The 25,637-nt window shown below is 37.7% G+C and overlaps 1 protein-coding gene and 1 long non-coding RNA gene across 3 annotated transcripts in view; one reads left to right on the forward strand and one right to left on the reverse strand.

Moving 5' to 3' along the window:
- Window positions 1–12,685, reverse strand: part of SRFBP1 (serum response factor binding protein 1) — a 62,764-nt gene extending 50,079 nt beyond the window's left edge. The window contains exons 1-2 of one of the 2 annotated variants that reach the window (XM_054694498.1): window positions 12,470–12,685; window positions 47–135 (exon numbers count right to left, since the gene is read on the reverse strand). In XM_054694498.1, coding sequence (XP_054550473.1) covers window positions 47–135; window positions 12,470–12,505 — 125 coding nt within the window. In that variant the 5' untranslated portion in view covers window positions 12,506–12,685. The remainder of the gene's footprint in view (window positions 1–46; window positions 136–12,469) is intronic. The other variant, XM_037509467.2, reaches the window with a different exon arrangement.
- Window positions 12,686–12,776: 91 nt separating this feature from the next.
- The window catches only part of LOC129145646 (uncharacterized), a 54,321-nt gene continuing 41,460 nt past the window's right edge, over window positions 12,777–25,637 (forward strand). Inside the window, exons 1-3 of the long non-coding RNA XR_008551504.1 lie at window positions 12,777–12,805; window positions 13,922–14,004; window positions 14,115–14,261. This is a non-coding gene — a long non-coding RNA (uncharacterized LOC129145646). The remainder of the gene's footprint in view (window positions 12,806–13,921; window positions 14,005–14,114; window positions 14,262–25,637) is intronic.

A 25,637-nucleotide genomic window follows, 5' to 3' on the forward strand; every position in this document is an offset into this window, starting at 1 on the left:
AATAACTGACATATTAGTCACAGGACCATTACTTTAAATGACTAACTTTTTTGACTTCAGTCTGGAAACACTCCTGACAAGTTTTCGGATAACCAAAACTCGGATTCTCTTCACGTCTTTTCTCATCTTCACAACCTTTGAGAAATAAAACCAAAAGTAGAAAAGCTGTTAATTCAAGAAAGAAACAAACTTAAGTCTAAATATCATCAACTTAGTCTACAACTTTAACCAAATTTTTATTTAACTATATTAAGTCTGATGAAATCAAACTTCTTCCACAAACAGTGAAAGGAATGAATCAACATTCTAAAAATGTGTCTGAGAACTAAGAGAAAGTAACAATTTTTTAAAAAGTTACAGTATTCCCAGTGTTTAGTATTTTAAGCCTGGAACATAATAAACTGTGAGTTCCCTGATCAGAAACCATCATATTCACCTTTGCATTCTTAAATCTTAAAATAAGAGTAATGGTAGAAATTTAATCCACTGAAAGAGTTTGTATTAAGAAAAGAAAATGTGTGAAAGTGACTACATTTTACTTATTAAGCATTCTCTGCATTTATTTTTAATAAATTATTTCAAGCACACACGTACGCACACACATGCACACACTTTATGTCATCCCACAACAGAAAAGTAGCTAAGAACAAACAAAAAAATATATTCGTCAAAATAGGAATTCTCTCACTATAAAGAACTATGTAACAGTATTAATATAGTGGGATGCTAATCATTTTGAGTTTTATTTATATATATATATATATATATATATATACATACACACACACACACATATATTTATTTATTTATTTTGCTTAGAACTGGGGTGTAGACCAGAGGTGTTGGGAGTGGGACAAGGGAAGGGTGAGAGGATTCACCAGAGACAGCGGGGTGCAAAATAGGCAGATCTACTGAAATACACTGCTGAGGGAGCAGCAAGTGAGACAGGAGCGGTCTGCTGCACCGCATGTGAGTAGCTCCCTGACCAGGCATCGAGCTCAGGCTGCAGAGGTGACAGCACTGAGACTTAACCCGTAGGTCACCAGGGAAGCCATTTTTGAGTTTATTTTTATCTATCAGATTTAGTAGTAATACATCTTATACTGATCCTGGAATGTATTCCCCTTCTTTCCTTCAGGAACTATATAAAATTCAGTTAACATATTTTTTTCCAGTGAAACTGTCAATGACTTCTTCAGTTAGAGATAACTACTCCACCCTTGCAGGGCTTACTCTATGTTGTAGGTAGCACTAATCTTCATAATTGCTCCTGTGACTATCTTTTTCTAGTCTATGAGTTCATAGAGGACAGGAACCTTGTAATATTTACTTTTCTGTCTCTTGTTGGCACACACAATCCCTCAAATTCTTTCCAAAACAACAATATGACCATTACCCTGTTTCTTCAAGGTTATGGCACTAGGCTTTCTCTTATCAGTCATTATTATCTTTCACCCCCTACTATTAAAGGTACTGGCAACCAACTTTCGATTTTTCTCTACTTTAAGTTTTGCCATCATTCTGAATGATGTAGACATCCAGTATTATAGTCTCATTTCTTGACTTCCTCTTTTATAATGACCTAATCTACTCCATCTCAGTCACCTACTTCCACGATCATACAGTTAGTACCGTTAGTCCGTTATCACTCATAACTACTCCATTTCTAAAATCATTAACTTATATATTCCACCCTGAGACCACAAGTTCTTCCATCAGCTTGCTCAGCTTCATCGACTGCAATCTTTAACTTCACTGTGACCAGCTCACTGATCTTTCAAAAAGTTTTAGTCCTTTTCATAGTCTTCCTTTTACCCAGTTTAGGCTGCTAACACTTTAAACTCCCTATCCCTCTGGTTATCAAAACCTTAACCCAGGATGAAAACAACATTTTGAGTTCATCAAAGCAACCCCAACAGCCAGGAAATGCTTGAGACAGTCTACTGATTATAAATTCATCCTAATTAGCTTCAAATGAGCTCCTATGCTTTCTAGCAACTGTAATATTACTTTACTCTACAACGACTTTTAAATATTACTCTACAATGACTTTTAAATATTTGTCTGCTACCCTAAAACAACTCACCTTCTTATTCTTCTCTTTGAATTTCATGGAGAAAATAACCCTCAGATGGGAACCATCATTTGTCTAATAACATGAATGCAAATTTAGTTACATTATCCATTCTCCTCTATTAAGGCAGTTGCAGAAATAACACTACACAGATGTGAGATAATCTTTTTACTGCTTTTCTGATACCATCCTTTTCCGCCTTCCTAAAACCCTCACTATAGGACTGTCCCTTTATTCTAGCACCTTCAATCTCTTAAATGGATTTATTACGCACTGATTTTTAAACAGTCACTGTTGTTAAGGACAAGACAGAACATATTCACTAGTAGCACCCTCTTCTCTCTTCAAATGCCAGAGAGTCAAGTTTTTGTAAATAGTCAAAATATCTTGTTATCTCCATTCGCATATCTCATAACCACAATCTGATTTCTATTCCCACAAGTCCACTAAAATCTGTCATAAAGGACTTCAATGATAATTTTGAAAAATTCCTGAATCCAACAGGAATTTTTCTTTTTCTTTAACGATTTATTTATACATAAAAGAACTGGGGTACAGGTCTCCCTGGTGGCACAGGCGGTTGAGCACATTACTGTGAAGCTGTCCGCAGCCCTTGCAGAGCAGGTTCGAACCTGGCCAACCAGGGAGATACCCACATGGCATGGCAGACCTCTCCTGTCTCACCTGCTGTGCTCCTCAGCAGTGTATTTCAGTAGGTCTGCCTGTTCTGTTCCCCGCTCTGTCTCTGGTGAATCTTCTCACCCTCCCGTACACCTGGCCTGTACCCCGGTTCTTGTATGCATAAATAAAATCTTTTTAAAAAAAGAACCGGGGTACAGGCCAGAGGTGTGGGGGATGAGAGGATTCACCAGAGACAGAGTGGGGAGCAGAACAGACAGACTGACTGAAATATACTGCTGAGGGGAGCAGCAGGCCAGACAGGAGAGGTCTGCTGTGCCATGTGGTCACCTCCCTGGCTGGGGATCGAACTCTTGCTGCAGTGGCTGCTGATAGCTTAACAGTGATGTGCTTAACCCCATGAGCCTCCAGGGAGGCCCCTCAATGGGAATTTTTCAAACTTCATCTGAATTGAAATCAGAGTAGGATTAGACACTGTTACCCAGTTTCTCCTTAAAAAACTTTCCCCTTGTTTTTTAAGACAGAATATGTGTCTGGTTTTCCATCTCCCTTTGTAGCCATTCCATCTAGGTCTTCTTTGAAGTCTCATCCACCTCTAAAAAAACCAAGAAATGCCAGAGTTCAAGAGGGCAGTTCTAGGCTAACTCTTTTTTAAGTGATGATTTTTTTAGTCTAAACAAATCTTAAGCGTGTACAGCTTTAATTTGCTACCTAAACAAAGATGACTCAAAAATTTCTACTTTCATGAGATTTCTTTTAGTTTCAAGTGTGTCAACTGTCTATTTGAAATGTTTTCACTATGTTTAAAATCACCTCAAAGCACTTCCCTAGGGTTTCACATTTCAGGGTATAGAACAACTCATTCAGTTGAAAACCTAGGGCTAATTATCAGCAACTCATTTTTCTAATTCTTTATAGTGAATCTATCACTCAGTCCTTTTTATTTATTCTCTATCTCTCAAATGGCACCATTTTTTTTTTCTATCTTGATCAGCTAGTTCTATTGGCTCAGTAACTCAAAACTGGATTCCCTATCATTTTTATCCTTCTCTAATCAATTATCCATAACATTGCCAGAATATATATGTGTGTGTGTGTGTGTGTGTGTGTGTCTGTGTGTATATATATATATATATATAGATATAGTTAAACACACAGGCAGACCTGATGTCACACCTTTCCTTTACTTCAATGGTCCCAACCGCACAAGGGAATTTTTTCTAGTCTTTCCTCCTCACCATGTTCACATCTACCACCAAGGCTTTACATCTGATGTTTTCTCCAGAAGGAATGCTCTTCCTCCTTGTGGTAACACTTCTTTCTGATTTTGGCTTAATTCACATTTCTCAAAGTCCTTTCTGGCTTACCTGAGAGATTCAAAATTCCCCTTTAAAAACTTTGAATGAATGTGAATTCTTCAATGTGTCGTTTTTCCCAGTAGATTATAAATTTCATGAAGGTCAGGTATCTGGTTTCACCCCAGCAATGCATCTCATTATCTAGCATAGTGGGGGGTATTAGGCAGGTAAGTGTTCACAAATACTTGTTAAATAAAAGATCAAAAAGGTAGCAATACTCAGTTGCTCATTCTCTGCTTCAAATACGTATTAACAGAATGCAGAAAAATCAGGTTATTTTCCCACTAGTTATGTTTATCACTTTGAATCTGCTTCAAAGTTAGGTCCATTTAGGAAAAAAATCTTACTTGCAGAAAGGAAATATCACTTAGACTAGGCTTAATTGGAAAAAAAGAGTTGCTACCTTTCGTAAGCGACATAATACAAGTTTGTGATAAATCTTTTTGATAGCTAAATGATTCAAAAAATAAGTGAATAGCAAGTGATATATTATGCATTAAAATATATTAACACATACTTCTAAATGCTGTACCCTGCAGGTGCATGAGATGATTACATACCATTAGCTAACTGCTGTTAGCCAAAGTTAACTAATAAATTGCAATGGGCAGAGCTGGACCCTGGTTACATTCCAATCATGGGAAAGCAAGACTCCAATTTTAAAATTCCAATTTAAGAAGTACTATGTTTGTCATTACTGCATAAGGGAATTCTAAAAGCAAAGGGAATGCTTCATGTACTCAGTGGCAAGTCAATGCCAGGAAATGCTTTTCTAACTTTCTCAGTATTTTGTGTACAGGGAGAAAAACAATTTGATAGTATTTTTTAAAAGTATATTCGCTTTATGTAATAATGAAGTACAATTTTTGCCTCACACTGTCCACCCCAATCATAGCTTTCCCCAAACATATGACTTTATTTTTCGACATTTAACAAAGAGCTACCAAAAGTCTTTTGTGATTTAAAAGGCTGTCAGTTTATTTGTCCCTCACATAGTGAGAAATTAACCCAAAAGTCAACATACTGGCCTAAGACACCCAATATTATCAGAAGGCCAATGCACTTCTTGAAGGCAATGCACTTTGGTAGTTTTCCAACCAAAAGCAAACAGAACTATGATTGTTAAAAATGTGAAAGGAGCATATTGTGTTTGGGAGGGAAATAAGGAAAGAGAAAGTGAGCAAGGAAAAAAGGAGGGAGCAAGAAGGCATAATAATGGAAATGAAACGTGCTGACAGAAAAGAAACAAGGGGAAGGAGTTTAACAACAGAAATTTAAAGATAAATCCAGGGGTCTCGCTGGTGGCACAGGGGTTAAAGACAGCACTATCAAGATATTGTCAGCCAATGCAGCACAAGTTCGATCCCCAGCTGGCCAGGGAGCCACCCATACGGTGGTGCAGCAGAGCTCTCCGGTCTAGCCTGCTGCTCCCCTCAGCAGTGTATTTCAGTAGATCTGTCCTATTCTGCTCCCCACTCTGTCTCTGGGAATCCCCTCTCACACACATAACCCAAGCCCGCACCTCTGCTTACAACCCAGTTCTTATATGCATAAATAAATATTTTTTTTAAAAATAAAGATAAATCCATAGGCCATTATCACTAAAATTCACAGCCCCCCCCCCAAAAGTACCTCCATGTAGCAAAAGAACCAAATTAATACTGTAAGATTAGAAGAAAATGAGTTAAGACTTACACGCAAAGACACATATACACAAAATACATGTGCTGAAAGTGTGGTGTTACCTAGAACACGGGCACACAGATACACTTGGCTAATCTGGTAAAATCTGAACATAGCAACATAACCTGGATTACCTCTTGCAGTAGACTGCACAATAACATGATCATTAGTAAATCAAGTGAAAAGCTAACATACATGATGGAGAAAAAGAGAAGAGGAATTATGGCGAAAAGTCGACACAAACACAGGAAAGCAAACCACAAAGAGCAAAAGCTGAAGCAGTTCAAGTCAGGGAGATTCCCAAAAATGGTCACCCAACTATAAACTTAAGAAATTCAATTTTGTAATGCAATAGTTCAATTAGTGGCACAGTTGCAGCATAACCTAAATTGAATCATGCAACTAAAACCCCTTTCTATGATTCTACATTCTAAAGCCCACAAGTCAGCAGACACCTAAAGAATGTGTTTTACAACATAAGTGTTGCTGTCTCCAATAGATATGTTTCTTAATAAACACATCTTTTCATTTATATAGTCTCTTAGAACATTATAGCCACAGTGAATTTCCTTTTGAGAAGATAAGCTATACTTATTGGGTGATGATGATGGCAAATTTCTGTTATACACAGCTGAAGGCAAACTTTGGTCTAGAGATAATATTAAGTGCTATGTTGAATTGACTCTCAGCTGACTATTTGCTGGCGAGTCAACTCTTGGTAAAGCACTGCCTTTGCCATCCATTTGAATTAACCTGTAACAAAAAATCATGATTATTAGAAAACGATTTTTTTTTTTAAAGATTTATTTTTGTATTTATACAAGCACTGGGTACTGTCAGAAGCACAGGAGAGTGAGAGAACTCACCAGAGCCAGAGCGGAGAACAGAAAAGGCGGACTGATGAAATACAGTGTTGAGGGGAGCAGCAGGGCGCAGCAGGAGAGGTCTGTCTGCCATGTGAGACCCTCGCCTGGTGGCCGGGGATCGAACCGGTGCTGCAGAGGCTGCAGGCAGCCTCGCAGCCCAGCGCTCAACTGCTGTGCCACCAGGGTAGGCCCAGAAAACAATTATTCTAAGAACTATTATCATTCTAGGGGAGCTAGCAGTACTAAGAAAAATCTGAGTACATTTGTACTTCTTAAAATTTCTGGATATTCACTGCCTATCAATCAGAATGGCACATACAAAAAAAAAAAAGACAACATATTCTGTTCATGAGACTGTGAGAAAATAGGCACTCTCATACATTGCTGGTAGGAATAGAAAATGGTATATTCCAAATCAAGAAAAGCTTGCAACACCTAGTCAAAATCCTATTTCTAGGAATCAGTTAAGAAAACCACATCTCCAGCAATAAGCAAAGGCTATACACAAACTTATTCACTACAGCATTTGTATAAGATGTTGCATAAGAGGGCCTTCCTGGTGGTGCAGGCAGTTGAGCACCGCACTGTGAAGCTGTCCTCAGCCTCTGCAGCGCGGGTTAGATTCCTGGCCGGCCGGCAATAATCCCACGTGGTGAAGCAGATCTCTCCTGTCTAGCCCGCTGCTCCCCTCAGCAGTGTATTTCGTCAGTCTGCCTGTTCTGCTCCCCACTCTGTCTCTGGTGAATCCTCTCACCCTCCTGCACATCTGGCCTGTACCATGGTTCTTGTATAAAAATAAATAAATCTTTAAAAAAAAATAAAATAAAATACTATATATAAGCAAAAGCAATGCAGTGTTTTAAACCAATGCAAGATATATGCATGTATTATCATAGATGAACCCTGAAAATAATGTGTGGTAAAAAAATTAACTTTTCAGCATCATTTCTGTAGTATGATACCTCATTTATAAGGTATGATATCAAACATGCAAAGGTGGAAAAAATACAACACACTTTTATACACTGGACATGAATGTAGTAAAATCATGAAAAAAACAAAGAAAATACACACCATGAGAGTCATCATTACTTCTGTAGTGAAAAAGAAGGTGGGAAGAATTAAGCATTACAACATGGCAAAATATTGACATTTGTTATGTGATTTCCCATTTGTTTAAACTATTTCACAGTTAACAAAAGCAGTCAAAATTTTACAGATAACACTTTTAATTTGGCTATTTGGGTGATGACTTATTGTTGAATTATATTTTTATTTCCAATGAGCAACAATTAAAAAAAAAAATCGTGATTATCTACAACGTAATCATTATTGTGCATATGCTGCCACCTAGCAAAACTTCCCAGAATACTTGAACAACCAAACAGAAATGGTTCTCTTCTTAGGGAGGGACTCTGATTTACTACTTCAGTAAAAATTATTAAAAAGTACTATATCCTCAAATACAAAATAGGAGCTTTGTATTCAATAATTTCAGAAGTACACAGTTCTTGACATTTTTCTTTTACAATATTTGGAGGCAAGCTACTTTGTTCTCTAGCACCTGAATTCCCACTTTTATTATTTTACAGGAAATTAAAAAAAAATTGGGCCTCCCTGGTGGCACAAGGGATTAAGTCTCAGTACTGGGCACTGCAGCAGGAGTTCGATCCCTGGCCAGGGAGCTGACCCACATGGCGCAGCAGACCTCTCCTGTCTGGCCTGCTGCTCCCCTCAGCAGTGTATTTCAGTAGATCCACCTGTTCTGCTCCCCACTCTGTCTCTGGTGAATCCTCTCACCCCCTGCACTTCTGGACTGTACCACAGTTCTTGTATGCATAAATAAATCTTTAAAAAATTTTTTAAATTAAAAAACCCAACAATTTTCTTGGTAATTTTCTATGAAGAACAAAATAATGGCACTTTTCTATAAAGCCCTTTACCTCCTATAGAATTAAAATATTTCATTAGATTGTTTCATCTAATTCTGATTTTTCATATAACTGCTACAGAAACAAATGACCAGAGGAAATACAGCTCTAGTTTCCAAACTACTCACTTATGGTTTTGAAATTTTCTCTGGTTCCAACAGAAAAGGAGGGGAAAAAGTAGGAACTTTTCCTATTTATTTGAACATTTAGGTGACTCAAATTGTGCTGTCCACACTTTCATCTGCCTAACAATTATTTACCAATTACCTCTATCAATGAGGTATAATGGCAAGAGGTTAGAGAAGTTGCTGTATTAAGTGAGTTAAATATTCTTTCTCTTCAAGTCCATATAAAGTACTAGTAAAGATAAAACATGCAACAAATAATCATAAGATGGAGAAAAATGTGATGGTTTATTTTTAAAAAAGTAATACTTTATACTAGTTCAGAAGAAAACATTTTAACAACCTTGATTCAGGAACTTCTACAAATATCAGTTTTTTATTCTTGGAAAAACCTTGAAAAGAACAGAATATTTGGGGTAGAAGAATTAAAAGTTAACATCATCTAAATGGAAGCCTATGTACACAGGTTTTCATTTTCACAGAAGACATTCTCAGAAATTAAATATATTCTAAATAAAATGGTCACAAAAAGCAACTACTAAAAATTACAAAACAAGAATCTCAATCAAATAAATGAGTACCAATATCCCAAAAATAATACTAAAGATTTATTAATTTTCATACATCTAATAAAATCTATGGATTCTTTCCCTCACAGAGATAGACATATAAACATCAATTTATGCAAAATTTCAGTAATTCTAGTATACACTTCTGAGTCTTAGTTAAGAAGATCCAGATTAAATTAAGGAACATAAAAACGATGCCTCAAGCTGTTCACTCAACAGATAGGTGGTGAGGGTACCATGGTAAACAAAATCTTCCAATCAGGTGGAGGGGATAAAATTTCTTTCACACTCATACACATTAAGCACTGTTATAAATTTTAAAGGGAAAAGTATATGAAGACCTTCACATAAAAGGTGCAAATGAAACTCAAGAATGGTTTTCTTGAAAAAGTGACAAAAAGGCATAAAATGGACTAATGAGAGGAAAAGGGCTGGTTTCAGGTCAAACAACAGCACATTCTCAGGCCTGGAACAAGAGAGGCCCCAGCTGCAGTTTGGGTAGAGGGAGAGACAGTATAGTTCTGGTGGGAGATACACTTAGACTAAGACAGCGGTGGTGAGGACTAGGGTAAGGGTGGTGCTGGAAAAGTATTGCAAAGACCTGAAATAGTGAATATGAAGTTTTTATGAGATACATTTCTTCTCTGGAGAAATGTCTATGCAACAGTTTCTCTTACCTTTTATGAGTTACTTTATCATAATGACATTAATCCTTTATCTGTTGTATTTGTTTTTTCTAATTGGTTTCCTTCTTCTTTTCTGTGGGATGTTTAGCAATCTTTATGCAGACAAATTTGTTTTTCATTTCAATGTATTACTCCCTATGAACTTAAATTGTGACCTTTCATCATTTGTTTTTGTCTGCCCTCTTCTCCCCTACCTTCACACTAGAATATATATGACTTTAGTGCCGGAATTATATACTGTACCTCCTGATTTGCAAAGTTTATTCAGTCATCCAGTAAACATTCATAGAATATATATGACATATATGTTGCAGGCGACAGAAATATACCAAGAGAGAGAGAGAGAGAGAATCAGATAAATAATTGTCTTCAGAGTAGAAAGCATGCTGGCTGTAAAAAGAATAAACATTCAGTCCATAAGTGAATTAGTGAAGACCTTCTAAATGTTAAATCTAAACTATTTTGAAGAGGTCTGGAAATTAGCTGGGGAAAAAAAGCTTTAAAGAAACAGTGGTAAACTCTATTATTACTACTCTCAGTAATTTCATTTGATTTTTCAACAGATAGCTCATTTGTATTTCTGGTAAATTCCTAAGGACATGCATCTCATTAAGGTCTTTTATAGCCCAGGGGGGGAAAAAAAATCACATCAAACATTTCGTACAACTAGCACAAATATAACATAAGTTTATGAATGAAACACCTTCAGAGATTCCCTTCAAAATATTCTGTATTTCACTGCCAAGTGAAATTCAGATTTAGTAAGCTGACAGTAAGGTAGCAATATATTTCAGTTTTACTTCTTATTTCACACTTTTAGTCCTTCATGGAGAATTAACCATTCCTATGCCATCCAACGGTTTTTCTACTACTACTGTGTCCCTACTTATAGGTCTTCTTATACTTTGTTGAATCAATGACTGCAACTCCTGTGCGAAATCCTTAAAGACCAAGGGCAAATGTCATCACTTGATTTTGGTTTCTTAGGCAATTTTTTGGCACTACTAGTTTTTCTGGTCATTATTCTATATCATACCTTATTCTCTGTTACAGGTGGCTGTTGCTTACCTTATTCTACCTGAGTCTCTAAGTTGGAACACTGAAAGTGTGACTTACACAACTGCATAATATGACAGTGCCTTGCTCACAGTACACACATACTTCCACAGAATAAAGAGAATAAAAGCGCTTCCTTTGCTGGCGCTGTGGGTTTCTCATTTGACCCTTACTTTTCCAGTTCACTTAATTCCTCAGATGATTTAACACTTCTTTGAATTGAAGGAGAAAATCGAAGGGAAGGAAGAGTGGTAGAGTCTAATTGGTTTTTAAGGTCCCAATTAGATGGCCAATTTTTGCTCCCAATTTTTACCTAATGTTTGTGTAGATTCCCGAGCTTCTGGCAGCCTGGTAACATTAACACGTAGAGGACATGATGAAGGCAAGTGTCAGATTGTTAGGGGAAAAAGGATGTCCTAAAGCTAATTCCACACAGGCTTTGTGGACTCCACCCCCACCCAGGCCAAAGCCAAAGACACTGGGAACTCCAAATCCCATCACCACCAAAGGGAAGGCGGCTGGGACCTGAGGGTGGGGTTAAGCAGCCAGGTTGGTATGAAGGCAGACACGTGGGTTTGGGGGGGTGGGGTCCCCCATTTTGGCTCTCCACTAGCTAGCAGCTTCCGGCCAGCTCTGAGAGTGCCTTTGGGTTTCCAGGTCGTCGGATCGGGTAGGACACATTAAACACTTTATTTCCCTATTTTCTCCCTGAGTTGTACATTTTCCTTATTTCCTTTTCCCTTGTAAATAAACCTTTTATTAACCTTTTGTGTGTGCCTGTAGTGGAGTATTAATAAGTCCCTTTTAAGCATGCGGGTGAGGACCCACAGCCAGGCAACCCGTTCAATATCGGGGCTGCCCTATAACAAGATGAGATTAGATTTAAGACAATGAGAAGAGAACATGAAGAGAAGCATAAACAGCTTTTTCTTTGCTGTAAAATGAAGCAAAGAAATGTCCTGTAGCAGGAGGAAGAACTGTGATGAGTGCACGTACATCCTTAGAACCAAGTGAGCCTTACCAGCAACTTCTTTGAAGCTATTTATCCCATTCCGGCACTTCTCAAAGTCAAATTCAGGGAAAGTGTCCCGCGGATTTACTGTCAGCACTTCGCAAACACTTACAAATTCCAATTAATTTCTCACAACCACTTTGAGAGGCAGGTACTAGCATGAGCCTCGTTTTACAAAGACAGTGGGCTGTAGAGATAAAGCAATTTTCCCCAAAACCCACAGACAAAAATTCACGGGGCAGGAGGGCCAGAGACAAGTCTCTCGTTTCAGCCACTCAGCGAGAAAAACCCCGCAGGGTGTCCCCGCCGCCACGCTGCAAGTTCGCACAACACGCCCCAGCCTTGCTAGAAGCGCCTGCAGCCACGCCCCCTACACCTCCCCGGCTAGACCCCACGCCGTCGGAAGGACACAGAGGAGCTGTTCCGAGCGCCCTAAAAGTGTCCCGGAGATGCCACACCCCGGTGCTCACCTCGTTATTGAGGTTCGGAGGCCGAGGCTGAGCCATGTTAGCGCCAGGAAGAACATCCGCAGATGTTGCCGGCACGTGAACTGCGTGGGCCACAACGCGGCTGCGTAACCCCGCCCCCAACGGTGGCCTCTTTTGGCCAAACTTACTCACTCTCCTTCGCGCCAGCGTATGGGTAGTACGAGGGATTCTTGAGGCAAAGAAAGCCTCGGTGGGCGCTTTTCAGGAGCCTAGATTGCGCGCGCCGGAAGTGCGCGTTCCACAAGCAACCAGGTCCGGGGGGTTGTCGCCTGGACGCTGTGCTGGCTGTTTTTGTTCCGCTTAGAAAATTCTTCTGAGGTGCTGATTTGTTGGTGGTACTTGTTGGTAGGCTGGACCCGACTTTTTAAAGACCTTGGATTTTAAGGTCCCAGTTAGGTCAAAGAGCACTTTAGTGGCCAATTTTTGCTCCGAATTTTTACCTAACGTTTGTGTAGATTCCTGAGATTCTAACAGGCACGTATTATTAGAGGCAGCCTTATATTCCAGCCTCACATTTTTTACATATATTCTTACATCTTTATATATATATATATATATATATATATATATATATATATATATATATATATATATATATGACACAGGGCGAGTTAGGGTAATTAGGCAGTTTTAGGGACACTACAGGAGGGGACCTCGGAGAATTCAGGAAGGCTTCAGAGATGAGGGCAGCAAGAGGAATGTAACTAATTCCACCTGGAAAAACAAACATCCAAGGACAACATTGTTAAAGCTGGCCTTGGTTTCCTTCAGGTGGTAAAGGGAGGCAGAGATTGGAGAAATAGAGAGTGGTTTAATTTATGGACAAATTAGAAGGGCAGCTGTTTAACTTCAATGCAGGGATGCTCATCCAGAGGACTGGGCCATAAAGATAAAGATGCAATAAATGGGGGAAAGACAAACCTGTTAGATAAGGAATGTGAAGATCCCCCGGTCAGTAAGCAAATTAAGTGGAACAGCCGAGAACTAACCAATCACAAAGAGACTGGTGGAGCTTTAGAATAATTAGGGAAAGAAGATATATATTCCCTGAGACACGACTCCACTTTGGCTTCCTTGCCCCTCCCAGGCCTGGTTTCATGGCCTGGGAGTCCCTTTTTATTTCTGTTCCTTTTCTCCTCAAAATCTAAACAAACCTGCCTCTTCTCGCTTGCTTGCCTGAGAGTCTGTGAAGTTCCTGCTGCGGCTTCGTGAGACACCATCCCGTGGTGGCCTAGTGGCTGGGACTCAGCACTGCCCCTGCAGCCTGGGATCTGTTCCTGGCTGGGACACTAGGCCTGACAATTCCGGTATCTCATATATATACATATATATATGTATATATAAAAGACGTGGGCTCATTTCCCTGCTCACCGTCAGGTTTAAATTTACATAGTGAACATTTAAAGCAAAACCAAGATACACCTTGTTTTGCAGGTGCCTGCGAGAATGGCTCTTTGGAAGTACTAGCCTATAGGCAGAGGAGACCTGAGGGAGAGTCTCAGATAATGTATTACAAGGTAACGCTTGTAGTTTTGAGTGTTAACATGACTCAAATGATGGGGCATCAATTATCTCCAAATTTTTCAGGAAATTCAATGAGATAGGAACTATTTTTCTTCTCTTACAGATGTGGAAATGGACTTCAAAGGAGTCTAATGTCTTGGCCAGAGTTAAGGGCTGGGACTGTCTCCACTGTTGCAGGAGCTGGGACTGGCTGCATAAAATGCAGGTCCCAGTGCAAAATGAAAATGCAGGAGCCCTCATTCAAAAAGCGGTAAAAAGATTCCTCTTTTTTTCCATTTTTAATTTAATATTAATATTTTTATTTTTTACATCATTGTTCATTTTTAAACAATATTTGCTTCCCCCCACCCCCTCAGGTGTAGTCCCCATAGAGTTTCCTTCCCCAAGGCACCTGTGCACCGTCACCTCAGTCCCCTGTGCTCCTTTCTCCCTCTGATCCCTCTCCCTCCTCCTCCCCTGCAGTATGTCTCTGATTTATAATTGTCCCTTTTTGCTTTGTTGTGTTTTGTACTGTTATTATTTTTTACACTGATGTCTTATTGGGTTCCCCTATATTCCTGCTGTAAGTAAAACCATCTGATATTTTTCTTTTTCCTTCTGGCTTATTTCACTGAGTGTAATTCCTTCTAGTTCCATTCACGTTGCTGTGAATGGCATGAGTTTATCTTTTTTGATTGCTGAATAATATTCCATTGTGTATATATGCCACATCTTCTTGATCCAGTCCATCTATTTTTGGGCATTTGGGTTGTTTCCAGGTTTTAAACTGAAGTCTAAAAAATGGTTAGATGCAGCGTTTATTAGGTAATCAAGGTGAAGATTCCAACCCAGGAAGCTGGGAACTACTTCTTCAATTCGGAATTTGAGTTCGATTTATATACCTTGTTACAGAGTAGTGTACCTCAAGAAGGACAAAAAGGACAGTTGAGTCTTGATGGTAAAAATGTAATTATTCTCAATGGGATGGGGATGGGAGTGAGGGCAGGATTTTGGTTTTCTTTTATAAATTTAGATTTTTCGATTGCCCAAGTTAATCTCACCCTAAAGTAGTATGTGATCTATATGCTGAAGAGGGCTAAGGGTTTTATAATTCTCCTAACTTCTAAAGACTACACCCTGGAGATGCAAAAGCCAGAACCCACTGTGAAAATCTTCCTTAGCAGACTCCTTGGTTATAAGTGGTGGTTTTCCCACAGCCATCAGGTTCTTACATGACTTCTTCACAGAACAGAGCTTGTTCTGATATTAAACCTCTGGAAATGGTTTTGCGCTCTTGCTGGTCCAAATAGGGATGGGGGCCTCTGAGATCTTCAGTGTATTCAGGTTTTCTTTTGTAGTATTTCTCCAGATGTCATGGGTGTTTAATTTGGTAGTTTATGTGGTATTCCATTGTCAAGTGCAGACCCTCCCAGGTACTTGGGACCCCTGCCATAAAACTCAGGGAAGACACAGTGGAGTGGGAAGTGAGAACTCCCAGGGAAAATGTGAAGTTCAGAACCACACTTGACCTAAGGACAGACCTTGGCGTCTATCCCACAGTTGCTGAACTTCACTTCCAAAACTAAAATGCACATAGATTGTTAAGAATTTCAAGACTGTTGAAAGAATATTTAAGCCAGATTCACTTAGGAGCCCCCATGCAAGAAGAAAGCAAAGTTCAGGCCCTGATTCTGTACTCCATTTACAGTTACTCAGATTTATATTTGAATTGATATTGTTTTAATTTAATGTGTGATTTGAGCACAAATGGATTAACTACTGACTTCCTGTTTGGCTAGTGCCACATAAAGATAGATTTTGCCATGAATAGATCATAGTAGTTATTTGTTCATTTACTTTCCTTCATTAGAGCCCAGGTCCTAGTATACAGGGACATTTTCTCCCCAGGTGGGTAGTAGGTACTTCATACATAAATACATGGGAAAGAAGGTGTCAAAGATAAATATAGCGCCTTATAGAAAATGTGTCTTCTGCTTTCAGAGAATGGTGTTGCTGTGATTCTGTAATGCTTCAGAAAATGTAATCTAAATATAGAGTTTGTAGCTTTTAAAGGCTCTGTAGGGTTTTCTCCACCCTGCTTGTTCTTCAACACCTCATTTCTCTAGTCACCAGTTTCCTGAGGCTTGGTGTTTGTTTTTGTTTGGTTTGGTTTTTTGTTTTTCTGGTGGCTTTTGTCAACCCAAGCTCTTTCCACTGCCTGTGATGGTCCTTCTGCCAAATCTACATTCTTAAGTGCTACTTTCAAAGACCAGAGCAAATTCAATCCATCCCTTTTAAAAATCCTTTCCATAGCCTTCAGCAGAGTGAATTTTTCACATCCACAGTTGACTGTTATATTTACAATAGTTGACTTTAATTTGAAATTTCTTGTATACAGTGTTCTTTTATATTATAAACTCTCAGCAACCTTGGATTCTTTTTATCAAGCAACAAGTTTTTCATTGTGACTGTATTAATGTAAAATCACTTGTCTCTGCTATATTACCTCAAAGTTAATCCATCTTCCTTTTTTGATATTACAATCTTAAATTTTAATTTGCTTGTTTTCAGAGGTGATTCTACACTATACTCTCATTAAGCTATTCACATTTCCTCTAGTAATAATATATTTGTACTCAGCAAGCTCTAAGTTCTTCTAGAAAGCAACACATCAAGCCACTTTCCCCTTCTGTTCTCAAAGGACTGATCTGGAGCAATTAAAATGTTGTCAGATATGTAAAACAACAAAAATTATCATCATTCAAAGGGACTGTGGCAGCCTTTTTCCTCTGCATTGTAGTGTTCCAGTTAGTGGAAGTAAGTCAACACAGACATGTTCAATAGAGAGTCAGGTTTTCCAATTTCAAGTTTCTCAAGAGCTTCTCACATGCCACTGTGTTTTTCTCCTGGGGCTGCCATAACAAAATACCTAGACTCTGTAGCTTATACAAGACGTTTGTTTTATCACAGTCGTGGAGGCCAGAAGTCCATGATGAAGGTGTCACCACGGTTGTTTCTGGTGAGCCTTCTCTTCCTGGTTTGAATAGGCTGCCTTCTTGCTGTGCCCTCACATATCTTTCCTAATATACACCCTGGGCAAGAGACTTCTCTGATTTCTCTTCTCTGATTTCTCTTCTAATGCTAGTCTTCACAGATGAGGACTTCATCTTTCTGACCGTATTTTACCTAACTACATCCCTAAGTGCTTTATCTTCATATACCATCTCATTGGGTGTTAGAGCTTCAATATATGAATTTCAGAGTGGGGGACACAATTCAGGCAATAAACCCCATTTTACATGAAAAGAAAAAATTACCTCAGAAGTAAGCATTTTCTTATCTCACTTGCCCAGGATCTACCATTTCTGCCATTATTTACTTTTAAAAATTGTGGTGATATATTTTTTAGATTACAACTAAATCTGAGTATTTAGCAGTAAGATCAGAATTAAGAAATAGACATACATGTACATACAGACAACCTGTTTTCAACAAAATTGCAGATAATTTGGTAAAGAAAAGGTAGACTTCAAAAATTGAAAAAAAAGTAATTAGATAACCATTTGAAAAAAAATTAACTTTGACTCACATCTCACAATAAATACAAGGAAAACATCTTAAAGTGGATCACACACCTAGAGAGAAAATATAAAAATAAAACTTATGGAAGAAAACAGGACAAAACATACTGTAGTGTGTATTAGCTTTAGGCAAAAAAATTTTGCCTAACAAAAGCAGAACATTTTTTTTTTCCAGAACAAAAGCAGAATCCATATAAAATACATTAATAAATTGACTGATCGACATTAAAATGTCTCCTCTTCAAAATATACTGTTAAGAGAGTAAAAAGAATAATCACACATGGAGAGGCAACATGGGAAAATACCTTGTTTTATAAAAGATTTTATCTAGAGTATATAAAGAATGCTCCAAACTCGTTAAATATACACACACACACACACACACAAACACACACACACTCCCCCAATTAAAAAAAAAAATTGTCAAAAGGTTAAATAGCTACTTCACCTAAAATGATATGGAGGGCCTCTCTGGTGGTGCAACCTATGAAGCTAGGCCACAGCCACTGCAGTGCGAGTTCAATCCCTGGCAAGGGAGCTACCCACATGGCACAGCAGACCTCTCTTGACTCGTCTGCTGCTCCCCTCAGCAGTGTATTTCCATCAGTCTGCCTGATCTGCTCCCCACTCTGTCTCTGGTGAATCCTCCCACACCTCTGGCCTGTACCCCAGTTCTTGTATGCATAAGAAGCACGTGAAAAAATAAGTTCAACATCATCCTCAGGGAAACACAAATTAAAACCACAATAGGATATTGCTATAGGCCTATTAGAACAGTTAGAATTAAGTAATTAAATAGTGCTGGGGAGGATGTTAAGCAACTGGAACTTTCAAGCATATGTATGAGGGTAACATGATAATTTCTTAAATTACACATCCACCAACCATATGATCTAAATCTTACCCTCCTACATCAATAAAGAAATGAAAACACATGTCATATAAAGACTTGCACATTAATGTTCAGAGAAGCTTTATTTGTAATAACCACAATGTAGAAACAACTCAAATTTCCATTTAGTGGGTATAGGAATAAATTGTAGTAAACACACATAATGGACTACCACTCACACATAAAAATAGTACACACTACAATATGGATGAATTTCACTATAACTATGCTGAGAGAAACTACACAAAAGACCTACATAATGTATTATTCTTTATGTGAAATTCTAGGAATTGCTAATGTGTAGACAAAAGATAGATGAGTGTTTTCCCATGGACAAAGGGCATGGAAGATGGAATGCTGGAAGGGAGAAATTACAAAAGATCATGAAGGAATATTGTGTGGTTATTGAGATGTTCATTATCTTTACTTGGTCCTTGGTATCACACTGTATACATCAAAACAGGGGTAAACAGTACACTTTAATTACGTGCAGTTTCGTGTGTATCAGTCACACCTCAAAAAAATTAATGTGCTTATCATTGAACTAGAAATTCTACTTCTAAGAGAATACACTACAGTTATATTGGTATGAATTAATGATGCATATACAAGGCTATTCTTTAAATAAGTGTTTGTAATAGCAAAAGATTGGAGCAACTTCCCATTGACACATAACTAATGGAATTAATGGATACATCAAGAAAAATGATCAGCTTTTTATTTGCTGGAATGGGAGGCTCTTCATAATACATTGTTTAGGGAATAAATCAAATGGTCTTATACTATAGCATGCTGTTGTTTGTGTGTGTCTGGAGGAAGGATGTATACATACACATCACATTTACTTAATGGTGTGGGATTTTTTTGTTAAAGATTTATTTATTTATGCATACGAGAACTAGGGTAGAGGCCAGAGGTGTGGGGACTGAGACGATTCACGAGAGTGGGGAACAGAACAGGCAGACTGACTGAAACACTCTGCTGAGGGGAGCAGCAAATGAGAGGTCTGCTGCGCCATGTGGGTAGCTCCCTGGCCGGGGATTGAACTCATGCTGAGAGGCTGTGGATAGCTTCACAGTGCTGTGCTTAACCCCTTGCGCCACCAGGGAGGTCCTGTGTAGGATCTTTGTTCCCTGAAGGGGAAGTCAGTGGCTCAGGAACATGGGAAAAGTTGTTTTTTTTTTTTTTTAAACCTTCTGTAGCTTTTAAATTTGCACCATATGCCAGCATAAACTTTTAAAACAAATAAAATATACAATATGTTCTCATGGGTTTTGCTGTACTTTTGAGTGGTATATGTTCTCTCATTTCTGCCTGTATTAGAGGATAGTGCCAGAATATATATAAGCTATAATTTATTTTTGCTACACATGTTATACAATCACTTAACTTTATGGGTTTTATTTTTGAGCAAGGAATCTTTTGAAGGTATACCACAATATTGTTAGAAAGAGAATTACATCTGCTTTCAGTATTTATACCCATTAATTCATTGTCTTACTAGATTACTACAACTTCAAAACACTGATAAGTAATAACAAGTGCCAGTATGTCTAGCTTGTTCAGGAATTAATATTTTATCATTTGAAATCCTATTTTTACTTATTATACATTATAATACATTTTAATACATTATAATACGTTCATAATGTATTATAATACATTTCAAGTAGTTTTCTTTGATCATCTTTTATATGAGTAGAAATTGTTGCTGAATTTTATCATTTGCCTTTTTCATTCCTATTGCTTTGATCATGTTTCCCCCATTTTAAGTATTTTCCTCACATGTATTCTAATTTTATTGTACTTGTTAGAGGGGTATGGGTATGGACCTAGCAACAGGCCTATCTGCCTGCAGGTTTTAGCACCAGGTACATTGCCCTGAAGAACTAACAGTGGGCCTGCTCTTCTGTGGACCTCACCATCTGTACAACCCACCATCCAGAGATCCCCTAACTATCTGACCTGAGGACTCTGAATCTCTCACCAGACTGACTGGTGAATGACTTTCCCTGTTGGAGCCAGTCTAGAAGGTCTTCTAGAGGTGATTGCCTCTTCAAATGTGCAGTCAGTGATGCAGCGTTAATAGGCTCACAAAAAAATCAGATAAACTTGATACCACCAAAGGAACAAAATAAAGCTCTAGTAACTGACCCTAGAGAAATAGATATCTATGTATTTTCTAAGAAATAATTCAAAATAATTGTCTTTCAGAAGCTCAGCGAGCTAAAAGATAAAAGCAATATAAACCCAAACAGAATCAGGAAAATACATGAACAAGAGAAACTCAGCAACCTTTCATGATGAAAACTCTCAACAAATTAGGTATAGAAGACATGTACCTCAACATGAAAAAGATCATATATATCAGACCTTCAGGTATCCATCAGACTTAATGGTGGAAGTTGACAGATTTCCTTCTCATCAAGATGGAGAAAAAGATGCCCACTTTTACCACCTCAAGGTAGTACTGGAAGTCCTAGCCAGAACAATTTGGCAAGAAAAGTAAATAAATGACATCCAAATTAGAAAAGAAGTAAAATTAGTTCTGCAGATGACATAATGATATGTAAAATATCTCCAAAGTCCCACACACATGTACAAAAATAATGTTAGAAGTTGCTAATATACAAATTCAGTAAGCTTGCAGGATAAAAAAAATCAAACAATTCTGTCATAATTCTATACACTTAAAATGAACTATGCAAAATGGAAATTAAGAAGAAATTCCCATTTACAATGACAGCAGACAGAATAAAATACTTAAAAATGTAATCAAGGAGCTGAGGAATTTGTAACTGATGATTATAAAACACTGATGAAAGAAAGAAAGCAGACACTAAAAATAGACATACCATGTTTATGTACTGAAAAACTAAAATTGGTTAATGTCTATACTTCCTAAAGTGATCTATAGATTCAACAAAATCTATAGATTACCTATCAAAATCCCAATGGCATTTTTAACAGAAAAAGTAAAAAACAATCCTAAGTATAAAGAAACCACAAAGACCTCAGAATAACCAAAGCAATTTTGAGCAAGAACAGAGCTGCAAGCATCTACTTCCTTTTTATAAAATGTATTATAAAAGTATGATAATCACAATATAGCTTGGCATAAAAATAGAGAGATATACCAATGAAACTGAATAGTCTAGAAATAGAGGATACTAAGAATACCCAGTGGGGGAAAGAGTAGTCTTTTCAATAAATAATGTAAAATCTGAATACATGCAATAGAATGAAATTGGACTCTTACCCAATTGGACTATGCACATATATTCTAGAAGCAAGCAGTAAAAGTTTATTGACATTGATGTTGGCAATTATTTCTTGTATATGACATCAAAAACCTGAAGCAACAGGGGCCTCCTTGGTGGCTCAAGTGGTTAAGATGCAACCTATGAGGCTATCCTCAGCCATTGCACCATAAGTTCGATCCCTGGCCAGGGAGCTACCCACATGGCACAGCAGACCTCTCCTGACTTGCCTGCTACTCCTTTCAGCAATGTATTTCAGTCAATCTGCCTTTTCTGTTCCCCACTCTGTGTCTGATGAATCCTCTCACCTCTACACCTCTGGCCTGTACCCCAGTTCTTGTATACATAAGTAAATAAATCTTAAAAAAAAAAAACTCAAGCAACAAATGCAAACATAGGTGAACAGTATTGCATCAAACTAAAAAGATGCACAAGTGAAGAAACCATAAGCAAGATGAAAAGTCAACCTACAGAATGATTCAATATATTTCCCAACCCTATATCTGAAAAAGGGTTAATGTTCAATCTATATATAAGGAACTTGTATAATTCAATAGAAAAATATCAAATAATCCAAGTTAAAAATGGACAAAGGTATTTATCCAAAGAAGACATACAAATCACTATCAGGTGTATAAAAAAAGTTCAATGTCAAAAACTCTCCAGGAAACATCAAAACCACAATATCACTTCACTGAGAGAGCCATAATCAACCAAACAAAATATTAATGTAAATAGTATAGTTGAGGATGTGGAGAAAAGGGAATCCTTGTACAATGTGGAAATGTAAATTGATAAAACCACTGTGGGAAAAAATTACAAGGGTTCTAAAAACAACTAACTGAACCCCATATGACCAAAAATACCACTTCTGTATCCCACTTCTGGTTATACAGCCAAAGGAATTGAAATCAGAATCTTGAAAAAAAATATTTATACTTCCAATGTTTATTGTGTCATTATTCATAATAGACAAGTCACGTAAGCAAACCTAAATGTCCACTACTGGATGATTAGATTAAAAATATTTACGCAAACAGTTGAATATTATTTTCCCTTATTATGCTTTGTTTGGTGTAGACAAATACTCCGTAGTGCCACTTATATTAGGAATCTAAAGCAGTCAAATCGTTGTATCAGAGTAGAATGGTGGTTGCCAGAGAATAGGGGAAGGGAGATGGGGAAGTTTTAATTAAAGGGTTACAAAATTTCAGTTATCTAAAAGGAGTAAGTCCTAGGGATCTGCTGTACAGTATAGTGCCCATAAAATAACTATACTTTATTGTATATGTAAAAATTTGCTAAGAGGATAAAGTTTGTGTTGTTTTGATCATCTAAATAACAACAGTAATAATAAAAAGGAGTAAGAAACTTTTGGAGGTGATGAATAGGCTAATAGCATAGATAGTGGTGACAGTTTCATGTTGTATACTTATTTTCAAACTCACAAAGTTGTGTATAGTAATTATGTACAACACCATAGGTTTTTGTATATCAATCATACCTCAATAAAATTGTTTTCATTTATTTATTTATTTATTTATTTATTTATTTATTTATTTATTTGTACAAGAACTGGGGTACAGGCCAGATGTGCAGGAGAGTGAGAGGATTCACAAGAGACTGAGCAGGGAACAGAACAGGCAGACTGATGAAATACACTGCTGAGGGGAGCAGCGGGCAAGACAGGAGAGGTCTGCCGCACCATGTGGGACGCTCGCCAGCCGGGTGGGATTGAACTGGCACTGCAGCGGCTGCGGACAGTTTTAGAGTGCTGCACTCAACCAGGGGAGGCCCAAAATTGTTTTTTAAAATAGAAATATATGGGCTGGTACTGGTATAATGGTTTTCTTTCTTGAATGAGTGGGTGAGAGAGAAGTTATCATGGGGAAGCCTGCCATGGTTTTAAAGCATGTCATTTATATTCCCTAGTATTGAAACTATTATTAATAATTCACCTTATAACACAACCAAGTGTTTCAATTCAGCTGAGAACCTGTGCATTGTGTCTCTGGCTCTGCACTTTTAATCCTTCATCCCCTGGATGGCAGTGTTGTTCTCCAAATTTCACACTACAATTTGAAAGTTGGAATTTTAAAGAAAGTATTCAAAGACCTGTGATAGCATTTTCTGAATTAAAAGAAAAATAGATGGATTTATCAGATTTTTTTAATGTCTAAGATTAACTCTGCAAGTTTCAATTTCTGATTTAAAGTGAATTAATAAATAATAAATCATCAAGTTGATAACTAATGGATTTAGTTATATGTATTTATACATATAACATACAAAGAGTATAATTAGTTTCTGTGTAGGAGACAGGTAATTGACAAGCCACTAGGCTAATATGTCTATTAAATCAATCTGCTACCATTATTCTTTTGCCAGAGTTTTATTTGAATTTTTATGATGTCTCGATTAGATTTGTTCCCGTATATATCTAGGAAGTCTAAAGAATTGTAAGAATTTTATGTCTTAAAAATTCCAAATAGCTAGTTAATGTTATATAGCCAAGTTTTATAAATGCTGGGTGGGTACAGGTGACACAGGAATTAAGAATTTTTTCTTTTTAAGATTTATTTATTTATTTATGCAAGCACTGGGTACAGTCAGAAGTGTGGGAGGGTGAGAGGATTCACCAGAGACAGAGCGGGGAACAGAATAGGCAGAAAGACAAAAAACACTGCTGAGGGGAGCAGCGGGTGGCAGGAGAGGTCTGCACGCCATGTGGGACCCTTGCTGGCAGCCAGGGATTGAACTGGTGCTGCAGAGGCTGAGGGCAGCTTCACAGCCCAGTGCTCAACCACTGCACCACCAGGGGAGGCCGGAATAAAGAATTTTGATTAAGAGTTGAGGTTCTGGAATAAGATTATCTGATACCATGTTTAAATTCTATCTCTTAGAGCTATGTGCCCTGGGCTAATTATGTAATCCCAAGGGTTTCTTTGTTTATAAAAATGGGAATTATAATCAACCTTATAATTGCTGTAATGATTAAATGAAAACAGTGTAGAGTTCTTGATGAATATTTACCTCTTAATAATTTAAACCATTATTTTCTATTATATCATTTGATCTTTTTTTTAAAGATTTATTTATTTATTTATTTATTTATTTATGCAAGAGCTGGGGTACAGGCCAGAGATGCAGGGGATGAGAGGAATCACCAGAGACAGAGTGGGGAACAGAAAGGGCAGACTGACTGAAATGCACTGATGAGGGGAGCAGCGGGCGAGATAGGAGAGGTCTGCTGCACCATATGGGTTGCTCCCTGGCTGGCGGGGGGATCAAATTCATGATGCAGAGGCTGCGGATTGCTTCACAGTGTGGTGCTTAACCCCTGTGCCACCAGGGAGGCCCCTTATCTCATTTTTGGTCTTGATTGTAACTTCATAAGATAAACGTGATACACAGGAAAGATTCCTATTTTAGGAGTAACAAATATACCTGAGGTCACACAGGTATATTGGGAGGGCAACTCCAGTCTCCTGTCATAAAAATCACTGGTGGCAGTTTTATAACAAGTCTATGATATGAATGTATAGGTTATATTAGTAATTTATGACCACCGTGCATTTTTCCCATTCACCAAATTATTGATTGATCATGCAATAATTAATGAGATAATGCACTTTATAAACCATAATTTCCTTCATATGTGATTTATTCTTTTAACTCTGCCAATTAACCCAAGATAGGTGCAAGATTATGCAACAAATTAAAATTAGAGCTGAGTTCAGAAAACATTATTAAAACCCAATTCATATTCATTTTAAATACAGTGATTGACTTTGATTCATTTTAATCAATATTTTTGAGCACATAATGTCACTTTTATTTTGCATAGCATTCTGTTAAGTTCATTAGAAGATTTAAAAAATAATTATTGTTACTGTCCATGTGACACTATGTC

This window comes from Talpa occidentalis, unplaced genomic scaffold (assembly GCF_014898055.3).
Source record: "Talpa occidentalis isolate TD23 unplaced genomic scaffold, MPIMG_talOcc4v2.1 talOcc4.13, whole genome shotgun sequence".
NCBI classification, from domain to species: Eukaryota; Metazoa; Chordata; class Mammalia; order Eulipotyphla; family Talpidae; genus Talpa; species Talpa occidentalis.